This window comes from Rhinolophus sinicus, chromosome 14 (assembly GCF_057876585.1).
Source record: "Rhinolophus sinicus isolate RSI-liver-muscle chromosome 14, RSI-T2T, whole genome shotgun sequence".
NCBI lineage: Eukaryota > Metazoa > Chordata > Mammalia > Chiroptera > Rhinolophidae > Rhinolophus > Rhinolophus sinicus.
The window spans coordinates 138,499,646-138,515,146 of record NC_142514.1 but is presented as its reverse complement, the minus strand read 5'-3'; the positions used below and the strand labels follow the sequence as shown (position 1 = coordinate 138,515,146).

The 15,501-nt window shown below is 35.6% G+C and overlaps 1 protein-coding gene across 1 annotated transcript in view; it reads left to right on the top strand.

The window, feature by feature from the left end:
* Positions 1-15,501, top strand: part of UVRAG (UV radiation resistance associated) — a 274,598-nt gene that overhangs the window by 150,732 nt on the left and 108,365 nt on the right. Inside the window, exons 9-11 of the mRNA XM_019726447.3 lie at positions 2,724-2,808; positions 4,981-5,068; positions 8,145-8,205. Coding sequence (XP_019582006.3) covers positions 2,724-2,808; positions 4,981-5,068; positions 8,145-8,205 — 234 coding nt within the window. The remainder of the gene's footprint in view (positions 1-2,723; positions 2,809-4,980; positions 5,069-8,144; positions 8,206-15,501) is intronic.

Here is a 15,501-nt window from a genome sequence, read left to right as displayed (position 1 = left end):
AAGCAGAAGACACCCATCAGTGTTAAATCTGGGTAGAAATTTAGATGAGAAGCAGGACATATGCATGGTCTTAAAGATGGACATCATTACTTCTGTATGTGTTACCCTTAGAAGGACACCACACCAGTTATGTAGTATTTAGACTGGTAATACATACCGTGAACAACATCTAAAGAGACTGAGCACGTCATATCCTCAGCAGTATTACTCCTGATGATGTGACTTTTTGAATTTAGGTTGAGTTTTCTGAAGTATTTTCAGATACTTAGTTTCTCTCTATCTGAGCCTAACTAAACCAAACTCAGTTTGTTCCGAAGCACACCCTGTAACCAATGAGATGTATTACCTTTTGCCAGAAAAATGAACCTGATATGTTTTGGAGAAATGGTGCCATGTGCATTATAAAGCCATAGTTTTGTTAAAGTCTAGAAAACCATAGCCTCTCAGGTGACCTCTTTTTGGGTTTGGATCTATTTTACTTTTTATTTTGAAATCATCTTGAAGTTTTAGAAAATTTACAACAATAAGAATACAGAGATCACCTATATTCTTCACCCAGATTTACCTGTTGTTAACATTTTACCTTCAATGTTAGCTGGGTAATATATTTTTAAATTTTAATTTTCCTTTCTTCACTTTACAAGGGTTTTTTCTCTTTTGGTCATGTAATATGTTCTAGGGAGTCTTCAAAACTGAGGAGGGTAGGGGCGGCCAGATGGCTTAGTTGGTTAGAGCACAAGCTCTTAACAACAGGGTTGCTGGTTCAGTTCCCACATGGGCCAGTGAGCTGCGCCCTCCACAACTAGATTGAAAACGAGCCACTGCTGAGCTGCTAGAGGGGCCGCGGATGGCTCAGTTGGTTAGAGCACGAGCTCTTAACAACAAGGTTGCCGGTTCAATTCCCACATGGGATGGTGGGCTGCGCCCCCTGCAACTAAGATTGAAAACAGTGACTGGACTTGGAGCTGAGCTGTGCCCTCTGCAACTAGATTGAAGGACAACGACTTGGAGCTGATGGGCCCTGGAAAAACACATTGTACTTCAATATTCCCCAATTAAAAACAAAACAAAAGGAAACAAAACAGCTGAGGAGGGTACATATATTTGCATTTTGAAGCCCAGATCTGTCTTATTCCTGTTTGGTGTCACCAGGAGTGTTAAAGTTGAGGCAGCCTTATTTATCTGGGATGAAGAGTAACATTGCAAATTTGTGTAGTGATGGAAGAATTCATGTGCATTTTGGTAAAAGTACATGCTATGAGACGTAGAGGTTGTCAACCTAAATGTCTTCTGAAATCATTAAGGGTGAAGATTTGGGGAGGAATTATATTGAATCTAAGTTCTGTTTTGGTGGCAGAGTTACCAACTTATTAGTCATTTAAGTACAGCCGAGAGAAAAGAGTAGAGAAGAGTTTGAAATATGTTGATAAAATTACTTCGGTTGGGGAATTTAATGTTAAGGTACAAAATGTTTTGATCACTTAACCTACTTCTCATTCCTGACTATCAGAGATGTGTAAAAGAGTTTAGAGCACCATTTTCTATTGGATCACAGTTCATGAAACAACTCCTTTGTAAGATCCTGAACTCAGTGTGTCAGGATCTAAGACTCTTTCTCTGTGTTTCAGTATCTGGAATTATCAGGCCTGGATTGTCAAGAATGTTAGATACTCCCATTTTCTTACAATAGGAAGATATAAAAGGATTTTATGATCACATAAATGGAAATGGAGGTTTCAAAAGTTGGTATAAATATTAAAAAATCAGGCATATAAGCACAAATATTAGTCACTGCAGTGCTAAAGTAAACACTTAAAGGAAATTACATGTCCTGTAATGGGATTGAGGTGTGGGGTATCAGTTAGAATGTAGAGTTGAATTTTCATATAATTCACATCCATGGAGTTGGATTTTACATAGCCATTAAACATTATAACTTAGACTGTCAACATGTAAAAATGCTTGTGACATAATATGGAAAAATCAGAATATACATTTCCTACACACTGTGATTGTAACTAAAACTATACTTATGAATAAGATGAAAGTTCATAAAAAACTACTTATGTTTATGAACTATATTATAGTAGTCAAAATGCAGGTAATTTTTCCTTCTCTACTTCTTATACTTTTAGTAATGTTGTTACATAGCATCTGTGGTTGAAAAGAAATTAACCACTTTTAAAAAGCAATACGCTTTATTTTTTAGAGCAGTTTTAGGCTCATAACAAAATTGAGCGGAAGGTACAGAGAATTCCCATGTATCCCCCCATCCTCATATGTGCACAGCCTCCCCATTACCAACACCCCCCATCTGAGGGGTACAGTTGTTAAAACTGATGAACCTTTAGTGAATCATCATTAATACCCAGCGCCCATAGCAACTTTTTAAAAAAATGAAGTCTGAATTTTGAAATCTTTTCAGGGTTTCTTTATCTGCAATCCAGAAATCTATAGGCAGAGAATCTTAGACTCTATTCTTTGACTCCTGCTAGAGGCTGGACTTTGGTAAAAACTGAACCAATAGGGAAATTTATTCTAGTTACCCCCCCCCCCCCTCAACCCCGGCCCCCGGAAGACCTGTATACCCAACTCACTTTGCCTTTTAACTCCTGTTATTTCCCTCTCACAGTCAGGGGACTGGGCTCTGCCTGTTTGGTTGTGATTGAGCAGTTTTATCTACCCTGTTACATCTGGAATTGTCTCCTTCCATCTCTCTCTAGGAAGTGCATTTTCAACTGAGCACCTCAAGCTTCAACTCCAGAAGGAATCCCTAAGTGAATTGAGGAAGGAGTGTACTGCAAAAAGGTAAATGCAACCCTGAGAATAATTTTTGTGTCAAGTTTCCTTTGAGGATAGGATTTGGAAACATAGGGTTCTTTAAAAACTGCTGTTATTAATTTATACTCTACACACCTCAGTGCCACATTCATTTATTCAACAAATATTAAGCACCTACTATGTGTCATATACTGTGCTAGAGGCAGTTACTAGAGCTCCTAGTATATAGTCATAATCAGAAACGTGAAATGTGAACACTGTTCTGGTTTTGAAGACCGCAGTACCATGATTTCATGTTTGAATCTTCTCTTTTTCCTGTCTTTTACATGTAGTGTAGCTTATAGTTTTTTTCTTCAGTAATTTCTTTAGATTTATTCCTGTTTAGTGTTAGCTCATTTGGATTACCTCAACAGCTCCTAGATTATCCTCTAACATCAGACTCTCCATCTTTCCAATTCATCCTACATGTTGCTATCACACCCCTCCTTAAAACACTATTTTTACAATATTTTTTCTCTTCTTAAGAGCCCATGGTGATTGTTTTTGCTTAACTTTCAAATACCGTATTTTGCTATAATGCGCTCCAGGGTATAATGCGCACCCACGTTTTTGGCCCAAACTTTCAGGGGAAAAAAATCTTTCGTTTTAATTTTTTAATTCAAATTTTTATTTGTGTACATTTAAGTACTTGTTTTTTTATTATAAAGGAATTTTAGCATTTATTTTTTTAACATATTATGGTACAAGAAATTTTATGTAACACATAATTACAAAACACAAGAACAGATACAAGGTATAAGAAATTTTATGTACCTGTAGCAAATTTACGATATTTACGCATCATAGAAGGCCAAGAACTCTTCATCATTGCAAGTTCTTCCTAAGTTCAACTAAACCAATGATCATATTCCAGGGTATTATTTTGCATACAGATATCGTTATTGATTTCTAAAGTTACACTTTTAACTCATAAGCATAAATAAAAGAGTTAAAAACATTTATATAGATAACGGAAGAAGCACTACCCATGTACAAGGCACATCCTTATTTTTCCCTCACAAATATGTGCAAAAAAGTACACATTTTACACACAATATGGTAACCTTCAGTAAATTGGTTCTATACAACTGTAGCTAATTTCAGTCACTCCACAACTTTTATTTAACAAATGTTTTTGTCTTTATGTTTTTCCAGCACATGCTTAATTTGTTGCCTCTTCTGTTGTTTTGCTCATCTTTATCCATTTTTTTTTTTTTTTTCTGGAAAGTCATCTCATCCTGCATTTTTCTTCAAAACACATAGCAATAGAGGATTCAAGTATGTTGGAACTGGAAAGAACCTTGGATTTCATCTAGTCAAATCTTCTCAATTTGCAGATAGGGAAACAAGGCTCTGGGAAGTTACTCTTTGTCCAGCTTACTGGGAAAGCAGAACTAAATCCCTTTAAGTCTTCAGAGCTGCTTATATTATGCTACTACTTTTACACTCTCCTTTGATCTATAACTTCTTCTAAATTCCTTTTTGTCTAGCATTGTTAACATAGTTGAGCAGGTAATTTGTTCTATGTCTATTTTATCTGTTGGTTATGTTTCTTTAGTAGTTCAAGGTAAGAACGGCATCATCTCATGCCACAGCTTCTTGCTTGTTTGTTCTTTTTCTTACATTATTTTTCTAACATGGCAGCAGGTTATTTTTTGAGGTAGTTATAATGTGTAGTTGTGAGTAAAACATAAAATACTTCTTTGAGGAAGTATCATATGGATATTTCCTGAAATCAAACTGGCCTCATGTTAAATGAGATGTTGGTTTGCTTACTAGTCCTCTTTAAATCTTGTTTCCTTGTTTGTAAAATGCAACCTAATAGCATTGTTGTAATAATTAAATAAAGCCATTTGTAAAGCTCCTGGCATATAATAATAGTAGGTCAATGATGATTTGTACCCTTTACATCTCTTAGCATGATGCTGGACACACACAACAGGCCTCAGTATGTATATAGTGAGCTTGATTGATAGTATTTAGAGCTAGATCAGGACTTACATTAGCTATTATTCTTACCTCTACTTCTAAGTTTCTGTGGCCTACTGCAGATAGTGTATGTAAACTTTTTCTGCATCAGGTATGTAGAAGTAAATGTTAGAAAACATGTAAGCGTATTTTTTTTTTTAAACAAATGTACTTTTTTCCTTCCCTCATTAGAGAACTCTTCCTGAAGACTAATGCTCAGTTGACAATTCGTTGCAGGCAATTACTATCTGAGCTTTCCTACATTTATCCTATTGATTTGGTAAGTTTCAAATTTTCTGAAAAAATATTTGTATTTTTTCTTTTAAGATGATTTCTGTTTGAAATTTCTTCTGAAAGAAAGATCTTATTACTCTGCTCTTAAATGTATACTCTGTCATGATTCATTCAGGAGCTAATATTTATTTTTAATGCATATATCTTTTTTCTTCTCTCTGCTTTTTTCATTAAATTATTTTTTTCAATCGTAGTTGACATACAATATTATATTAGTTTCAAGTGTACAACATAGTTCATTAAACATTTATATAACTTACGATGTGATCACCTTGATAAATCTAGTACCCATCTGACACCATACATAGTTATTACAATATTATAGACTATATTCCTTATGCTATACTTTATATCCCATGACTATTTTGTAACTACCAATGTGTACTTCTTAATCCCTTCCTCCTTTTCACCCAACCCCCCTAACCCCCTCCCAGCTGGCAACCATCAAAATGTTCTCAGTATCTATGAGTTTTGTTTTGTTTTGTTTGATATTTTGTTCTTTAGATTCCACATATAAGTGAAATCACATGTCATTCGTCTTTATCTGACTTAACTTCACTCAGCAAAATACCCTCTAGGTCTATCAATGTTGTTGCAGACGGCAAGATTTCATTCTTTTTTATGCCAGAGTAATATTCCATTGTATATATGTACCACCTCTTCTTTATCCATTTAGCTATTGATGGACCCACAGGTTGCCTCCATATCTTGGCTATTGTAAATAATGTTGCAATGAACATATAGGTGCACATGTCCCTTTGAAGTGGTATTTTGGGTTTCTTTGGATAAATACGCAGAAGTGGGACTACTGGGTCCTTCTTTGTCTCTTGTTATAGCCTTTGTTTTAAAGCCTATTTTGTCTAGTATAAGTATTGCTACCTCAGATTTTTTCCATTTCCATTTTCCTGAAATATCTTTTTCTAACACTTTACTTTTAGTCTGTGTCTTTCGATCTGAAGTGAGTCTCTTGTAGGCAGAATATATAAGGATCTTGTTTCTTTTATCCATTCAGCCACACTATCTTTTGATTGGAGCACTTAATCCATTTATATTTAAAGTAATTGTTAATAGATATATAGTTATTACCATTTTATTATTCATATTTTTAATCTTCTTAAAGAAGTCCCTCTAACATTTCTTGTAATACTGGTTTGGTGGTGATAAACTCCTTTAGCTTTTTCTTGTCTAGGAAGCTCTTTATCTGTCCTTCAATTCTAATGAAAGCTTTGCTGGGTAGAGTAATCTTGGTCGTATGTCCTTGCTTTTCATCACTTTGAATATTTCTTGCCAATCCCTTCTGACCTGCAAAGTATCTGTTGAGAAATCAGTTGACAGCTTTATGGGAGCTCCCTTGTAAATATCTGCTTTTCTCTCGCTACTTTTTAAATTTTTTTATTTATTTTTTATTTTTATTTTTATTTTTTATTTTATTGGGGAAGGGGAACAGGACTTTATTGGGGAACAGTGTGTATTTCCAGGTCTTTTTTTTCCAAGTCAAGTTGTTGTCCTTTCAATCTTAGTTGTGGAAGGTGCCGTTCAGCTTCAAGTTGTTGTCCTTTCAGTCTTAGTTGTGGAGGGCGCAGCTCAGCTCCAGGTCCAGTTGCCAGTTGCTAGTTGCAGGGGGCGCAGCCCACCATCCCTTGCGGGAGTGAAACCGGCAAGAGGACACGCTCCAACCAACTGAGCCATCCTGAAGCTCAGCCGCAGCTCAGCTCAAGGTGCCGTGTTCAATATTAATTGCAGGGGGCGCTGCCCAGCATCCCTTGTGGGACTCGACAAATTGAACTGGCAACCTTGTGGTTGAGAGCCCACTGGCCCATGTGGGAATCGAACCGGCAGCTCTCGGAGTTAGGAGCATGGAGCTCTAACTGCCTGAGCCACCGGGCCGGCCCTCTTGCTACTTTTAAGATTCTCTTTTTGTCTTTAACCTTTGGCATTTTAATTATGTGTCTTGGTGTGGGCTTCTTTGGGTTCCTCTTATTTGGGACTGTGCTGCATGGGCTTGTGTGTCTATTTCCTTCACCAGGTTAGGGAATTTTTCCATCATTTTTTCAAATAGGTTTTCAATTCTTTGTTCTCTCTCTTCTCCTTCTGGTACTCCTATAATGCAAATGTTGGTACACTTGATGTTGTCCCAGAGGCCCCTTAGACTGTTCTCGTTATTTTTGCTTTCGTTTTTCTTTTTGCTGTTCTGATTGGGTGTTTTCTGCTATCTTAACTTCTAAATCACGGATTCAGTCCTCTGCTTCATCTAATCTACTGTTGATTCCCTCTAATGTATTCTTTATTTCAATTATTCTTCATTTCTGACTGGTTCTTTTTAATGTTTTCTATCTCCATTTTTATGTTTTCTAACTCTTTTCTGGCATTCTCCCTGAGTTCATTGAGCAACTAGTGTCTCGAACTCTGTGTTTGGTAGATTGCTTGTCTCCATTTTGTTTAGTATTTTTTCTGGAGCTAATTTATATTTATTAGTATTACTTAAGATGTTTCTAGGGCGACTGTCAGGATGCTAAGTTTTAAAATCTAGTTTCTTAGAATAAATTTTAAAAAGTAAAACTTTAATGAGCCTGATTAGATTCTTATTTAGAGAACCAAATCTGCTAAATTTGATAGGTTTGTTTGTTGTTGTTTTTTTTTATGAAAAGACATTTAAGAGAATAATTTTCTGAGAGGAAAGCTAATAGGATGTTAGGTTGCTCACAGAATCTTGTTAATTCTATTAAAATGTTTTCATTTATAGCTATGAATTTGTCAAAGGATATTTTTATAATAAAAATTTTACATGACTTTTTGCTTAGACATGATGTTTTACATGTTCATATTATAGAAAATGTCAAGTATGTAAAAATGTAGAGATAGTAGTATAATGAATCATCATGGACTCATCATCCAGCTTCAAAAATTATGATAATAGTTTGAATCTAGGGCAGTATTGTCTTTGAGTTAACTTTATGGTCTTTGAATTAACGTTGACCTGCTGAAGTCTTTGAGATTTGACTTAGAGTTTCTTTGCTTTATACATAGCAAGAGTTAATTTCATTCTTTGGTTATATTCACAGAATGAGCATAAGGATTACTTTGTATGTGGTGTCAAGTTGCCCAATTCTGAGGACTTCCAAGGTATTTCATTTCTTTTTTACTTCTAAAGATTTGCTATACATAATATATGGGTAAGTTGCAGGGAAAAAGAGATATCTTGAAATTTTGGTTGTTGAACACTTTCTCCAGGTTTTTCAGGCCTTCTGTCCTTTCTCAAATGTGAGTATATAGAGTCAGGTTCCCTGATGGGAGACTTAGGAGAGTATTTGTTCTAATCATGGAATAAAAATTATTGAGCCGTGTATTTGAAATTTAAAAGAAAATAGTTTTAAAAGGACTCTAAGAAAATGAGATAGTATGGTTCTTAAGAATACTAATAATCTCCCTGTCCTTTTGGTTTGATTTTTGTGAAAAATTTGTGTGTGGTTGAGAGCAGAAGAACAACAAATATTAATCTGTTCTTTTGTTATTTAGGAAATCATATCTGTGCAAGTACTTGAAAATTTGATTTTGTGACAGTCCTACTACCACAGATTAAACTTGTTGTTCTGTCATTTTTATTCTCTTTAAACAACAAATAAATTGTATTGAAGATATTATGGACTATGAGTCATAGTAATTGTTATATTTTAAAATATTTTAATTTTCCTCATCTCTTTACCAGTATGCCAAAGGAAAAAAAAAACTTATTTTATTTGGCAATAAAATATATATTTTTTTATTGTTAACAAAGTGGTTTTTCCCCCCTAATCTAACAATGCTTTGAGGCCTGTTTCATAGCTTCATACCTTATTTTCAAAGTTAGCATATTTTCTATTTGTGAAAAAGTTATTCTAGAAGAGAGTGTTACCAATTTTCATTGGGACTTTCTCCCATTTCCCTGTAAAGGAAATGTTGTTACTTACGGTCCTTTAACATTTAAGACTATTTTAATTTATTACCTCCTTTGGCCTTTAAAACAACCCTTACAATAAGTAGTTGGGACATGATAAAAGAAGAGTGATAAAACAGGAATGGGAAAACCTGTATTCAATTCCTGGTTCCCTTTCTGGAAACCATTTGGAGCAAGCCATTTAAGCTTTGAGTTAATTTCCTAATTGGTAGTATGAACATTAATTCATATACTACCTGTTTTACATTGACTATTGGGAAGATTGTATCTTTAAAAGCATGACATTTTCCCTTATCCTCACAAAAACAAACAGGAAACCCATAAAGAAGGTGGTATAATCTCATTTTACAATGTGTAAATGAGCTATTTAGTGACTTGCTTGAGACCACAAAAGTAGGTAATGATGTAGCTGGGATCTGTCTGGTTTTCATTGTCCAGTGTCCTTCCAGTCTCTGTGAAGTCAGACAAATGTGCTTCAGTGTTAATTTTAGGCAAAGTTATGGTGTCTTGAAGCCATGACACATCTTTTTCCTCATTCATTAATTTAACAAAGCTACCAATACCTTGAGCCCTATTCCAGGTTCCTGGGATACAGAATATTCATTCACTGAAAAAAAATACTAATTGACCCCAAGCACTGAGCTGAGTTTTGAGGATATGACGATGGAAAAACCAAGTATGTGCTCTCCTTTCATGGAGCATGTACAGCCTATTGAGGGACACAGCCAATAAACGAGAGAATAAGTATTTAGTATTTAATAAAGGAATATGCTCTCATAGACAATAGGGGAACTAACTTTACCTAAAGCAGTCAGAGAAGAACTCACTGAGGAGAAACATTTAACAGAAAATTTGAAGGCTGAAAGGAACAAACTATGCTACAGCTGGGGAAGAAGCATTCCTAGATGAGAGGCCAGCAAGTACAAAGGTTAGGATGGAGGAATAGGCTTTATATCTCTGAAAAAACTCAGAGTGGGGGGTTGGGGGGGTTATGGGAGAAAAGATCTGTATTTTGGACAATCATGAATGAGCTTAATTTCTTCACCTGTGAACTGAGCTAATATCTATATCTCCAATATATCTCCAATGATAATTGAATGAGATAACATTTGAAAATGCTTTTCATATAGAAGGTGCTCAAATAAATGTAACTGAAAGTAGTTGCAAGGGAGAGGAAGGAAAGAAGCAGGGAAGGAAGAAAGGACAGGAAACACCAGACCAGACCTGTGTGGCTGGAGCAGACTGAGCAAGAGGAAGAGTTATACAGGATGAGGTATGAGCGAGGTCAGCCAAAGCCTGAGGCCTCTGTAAGGAGTTTATATTTTATTCTCAGTGGCATGGGAAACCCCTGAGAAGGAGGAGGATATGAGCTGATTTAGGTTTTTAAAAGTCACTCTGGCCGCTAAATGCAGAATGATTTGAAGGAAAGCAATAAGGGAAACAGGGATATCAGTGTGGTAAGCTGTCCCTTTAATCCACTTTGGGATGTTTCTTGATTCTATTTTTGTTTTCTTTGAGTTTCTTTGTTTCCTGGTTTTTCATAGCTTTTATTAGTTATTTACGCCTTGTGTATGCCCAACAAGCTGAATAAATTCTTCCTACACTTTAAAAAAATTAGTTTAGCTTTTTGGTGCACTTGATGAAAAATGAAATGGGAGATAAAATGAAATAAGTGTTTCATTTTACTCTAAGGCCCTCCTCACTCCCCATGCCTCCTAGGAATCAGAAATTTTAAGAAGCACATACGGTAGTATTGGACTTAAATCTTATGTTAGCATTCTGCGCGGCACTTCCATGTACTAAATTTACGGAGTGTCCTGTGTGTCATCTGTGCCAGATGCTGAGAGTGGACAGACATGATTAAGGCATTGATCCTGCCTCAGGGAGATTTCAGTCCAGCTCAGGCCATCCAGCTTGTAATCAAGCTAAATCAAGAAATGTTGGATGGATTCATACTCTGTGTCAAGCGCTTAGAAGTTTTTACTGGGTACATGGGACTCAAAGAAGTGAGAGTAATCAGTTCTATCAGGAGGGGATCAGAAAAATCTTTTTAGTGAAGATGATGGCTGAGGTGTCTTAAAAAATAAAATAGTATTCCCCTGTGGAAAGAAGGGTAGGAGGACATTTTAGGTTGGGTGAGTAGAAATATGGTAACACAAAGTATCATGCATGATGCTGTTATTTATTTAATTCTTACAGCTATAAGGATAAATTCCTTCTGTGAGGGAAATACTTTTTTTAAAGACAGGAAAATTGAGGCTTGGAGAGATTAGTTAACTTTTCAGACTCATACCAGCCAGTGGCAGAGCGAAAGTCACCCCGGTCAGCCTGATTTTAAGGTCCATAGTATTCCTGACATGATAGAGTTTTCTTCCTTGTTTTGAATAATAACCTCTTCCAAACTTGTGCCAACTTTTTAGTGTTCTGTAGCAGCGGCATTCTCGGTGAGACTCTAGTGAAGGAACTCCAAACTGGTTATTCTGATATTCATAAAACTTTGCTGGGATAGACTTTACATTGCATGGGTTGATACTGTTTTGGAAACTTCTCCATAGTGGCCAAACATTTATTGTGCTTTTCTGAATGGGTAAGTTTCTAATAGAGTAAGTCGAAGAGACCTGGATACAACGGGAGCAAGTTGTCCGGTGAAGGGGATTCATTTGAGTTCCATTGACAGAGACATTTCTCATTTAAAAAAAAAAAAAAAAAAATGTTTGTGTGTGTTTTTAAGTAATCCATAACACCAGCGCCTTTTGTGGTAATGAGATCCAGATTTCCTTCTGTGTCTGTGTCCCTTTATGCAGGCATGATTTCTTGGAAAGGAGAGTCCATATGTCAAACAGTGTCTCATTGAGAACATGGAATGATTCCATAGATGCTGTGGCAGTGATTAGAGTCTTAAATATTTTGTCCTGTCTGGATCAGTGGGTGCTTGGTTCCTTAACAAATCAGCTGCCTCAGTGATTGGGAAGGCAGGATGGTAAGAGCTTTTAGATCACTTATTGTACTTGGATACGTTTGAATATTACTAGTTTGTCCAACATGTAAGTCAGAGGACATTTATAATATTAATTTATAATATTGTCATGGCCATTGTGTGTTTGTGGAATTTATTATCAAAAAAATTACACAAAAGCTGCAGCCCAGAGTAACAAGCATCATTTAAAAAAACAAATCAGTAATACCGGGGGTGCAAAAACATGTACACAAGTGGACACTTTGGTCAACATTGCTCGAGCAGTGGTCGCTGTAATCAGAAGCGTCTGGCTGCTGATGGTAACCACTTTGAGACCTCTTGTAACTGCAGAAGTCAAACATGACTTGTGTTCATCTTTTGTTATCGGTATACATTGAGTATTACAATTTTAATAGCTTTTTCCTTTCTTAAAATGTGTATACATTTTTTTGGCACCCTCTGTATTTATTATGAGGAAACTGCAGATTTCTGTTTTGTTTTAAGTCCCTTAAAACAATTTTCTAATAAGGATCTTTTTCACATACCTGAGTCTTACAGTTTATTCCTGTTCCTCTCTGAAGCCTTCCACTCCTCCTCCAACTTCTTCTCACTGACAAAACTGTCCTGTGTTGTGACCTTTCTAACCCCTAGAGCAGCATAAGGAACACAAACCTCTGCTCTGCATTAGGTGTTAGGGACGTCATTAATGCTTACTGGAAAAGCACACCCCAGAGACGCAGGTTTTGGCTTTGGCAGGTAAAAAGTCTGTTAGATCTTGGAATGCTGGAAACCTTAAACCTTTTGGTTTTTTAGCTAAAGTGATTGGCAACAGAATGTGACATCTGAGGTTTCGTGGCCAGCAATAGCCATAATTAACCACATGAGCTCACATTTTCCCACTGGAGTTTCAGTGGTCTTGGGGTGATGAAAGTGACTTCCCTACCAGGAGGTGGTTTTCCTTTTGAGGGTATTGAAATACCCTTGGGCCCTGTAATGCCTCACCCGTGGTCCTTTTAAAATGCTTTTTAATATAAAGCTTCAATATTGGAAATCCAACACCACAGTGTTGAACAGTGAGGCTGTGACTGAGCGCTGTGGCCTGGAATGGGAAACAACCGAGGGTTTTTAATAGGTGGGAAGGGGAGTCTTGTGGTGGAAATGATGGTGAGTGTAAATAACTGGAATCAAAACTGAGTTCCAATATTAGCTAGTTTCCAGTTTTTGCTATTTCTTTTTGGTTTTTGATTTGCATGTGTAGGCTTCTTAGAAATATTATCATTAAATTTAAGCAAAATTGTTTCGATCATTGAAAAGAGGTGATGGTAAAAGACCAATTTTTGTTCTTTTCATAAATATGTGGGTATAGTCTCAAAATATGCAAATATAATTTTTTAGTATTACCCCTTTCGTAATATGGAAAAAATTTAGATGCTTGAGTGTTTAGCATTGGATAGTTTGTTTAAAAAAAAAAAAAAAATTCAGAGTTTGCATTTGACCTATTTGGAAGACTAATTAAGAGGCTTTCTATTGCTTTCTGGAAGTTTTCAAATCCTTTCCTATCAGATCATTTAGGAAAGGAAAGCTTAGTGTGAAGCACATGTAGTAAAGTCGGAACTTAATGTGCTATTTTTCTTCATTACTGTAAGTCCTCTTCTCTCCCTTCAAAAGAAGGCTCTTAAAGACTAAGTCCTTAGGATATTTTAAATTTGATAAGCCCTGCTCTTTACAGAACGCAGGAGGCAGAATTCATTGACCTCTGATGGACTCACCATTCAGCTGTGACTCCCACAATAGATATTTTTGGGACCAGGGTGTAAACACAATCCTCCCTCTTATTCCATCACTCATGGTTTTCTCCCTATATAGCTTTGACCCAAGTCAGTTATATCACCTAGTTCTCATTTTTCTCATCTCTAAATTGATATCATCAGACTCAGTGATTTTTGAGGTTTCTTCTAGCTCTAATATTATATGATGATTAAATTATAACATGATGAATTTAAAGTATAATGTAATTTTAGTCTCTAAGGTAGTGTGGTATACAGATTTCAACAGAAGTGTCGTAGTACTCTAGGTACTTGGGTGGGAGTGGGCCAAGAGAACAAGGTCTCTAAAAATAATTAGGATTCTGGTCAGTTAGGGCATGACTCAGTACTGTCAGTTGAAATGAATGCTGTTTGATTATTTTCATCGATTTGATTTAAGAGAACATCAAGCATTAGAATAGAAGCCCATTCTCTGTCCAACACTATGCAAGTCACTGAGGACTCACATGCTTTTTATCTTTTCTTTAGCATTACTAGAAAAGAGTGAAGAAACTAAGGTGATGGATGAGTTTTGTATACTTGGTATGTTCTAGACTTCCAAGTTAAAAAATTGTTACCTATTCGACAGTAAGGTTCTGAGACAGTATGGTAGAATTCCGAAAGGTCGGAGCCATTGGTGTCAGGTCAACCTATATACTAGCTGTATTACTTTGGACAGGTTCCTTAACTTCTTTGAGCCTTAATTTCTTTATCTGTAAAATGAATGAAATAGCATGTAAAAGGTGCCCAGTTTAGCAATTGTTGATGGACGAATGACTATCATAAATAAAGTACTATTGTCAATTCCTGGCAGAAGAAAAGTATATAATAAAAGTTACCTATTTTTATAGTAGCTAAGAATAAATTTAAAAGAAGAATATGAAAAATGTTACTAATAATTGAAGTTAAAGTTACGCTTAGAAATCAAAAAATACTCAAACCAAGCTTATCTCAATTGTTTCAGTCTTTTTCTAGTTAAAGGTATTCCAGATTATGTGCTGAATCTCTTAGCATGTGTGTGGACTTTTTAAAGTATTTTGGGAATACCATATACCAAGCAGTTACTTTTTCCTTCCTGCTGGGGCAAGCTTAAAACTTCACTCTCAGTTTTGAGTACCTGAATGGTTATCACTTGGTAGGTAGTAGCAGAAATGTGGATGGTGATTTAAAAATGTAATTATCTATGATTTCTTAAAATATAATTGCTTATGTTTGACTGTAGGGTACATGTATTTTTTTTCAACAGGTGCTTCCACCTCAATTTCATGAATAAGACGTATATTAATAGTGTGGGTTTTGACTTTTTGCTTTTACTGTTTAAAACGTTTTCTCCCCCCTTATTGTATCTCAAACTCATAGACTTATTTATGTAACATTATCTTTATGAATATTGAGAACATACTCCATAAGAATGCATTATGCTATTTTGCATCACCTTAAAATTAATAATGCCGTACAGTAGTACAATACAACTATATTATTTGTAAGTTGTTAATGAATAAAATGTGCAATGCTTATATAATGCGTTGTCTAAATCTCTGAAACTAATTTTCACATTGTATAATAGACTCATATATTATTTCTTCCTTTAAAAAGCACTAGGAAAGAAAGCAGTGAACATTTGAGTGCACTAAGAATTCTTTCTTGAGATATATATCAAATGTTAATCTCATCACATCAATTATTGGGAAATAGTTTTAAATATAGTAGACGAAATTTCAAGT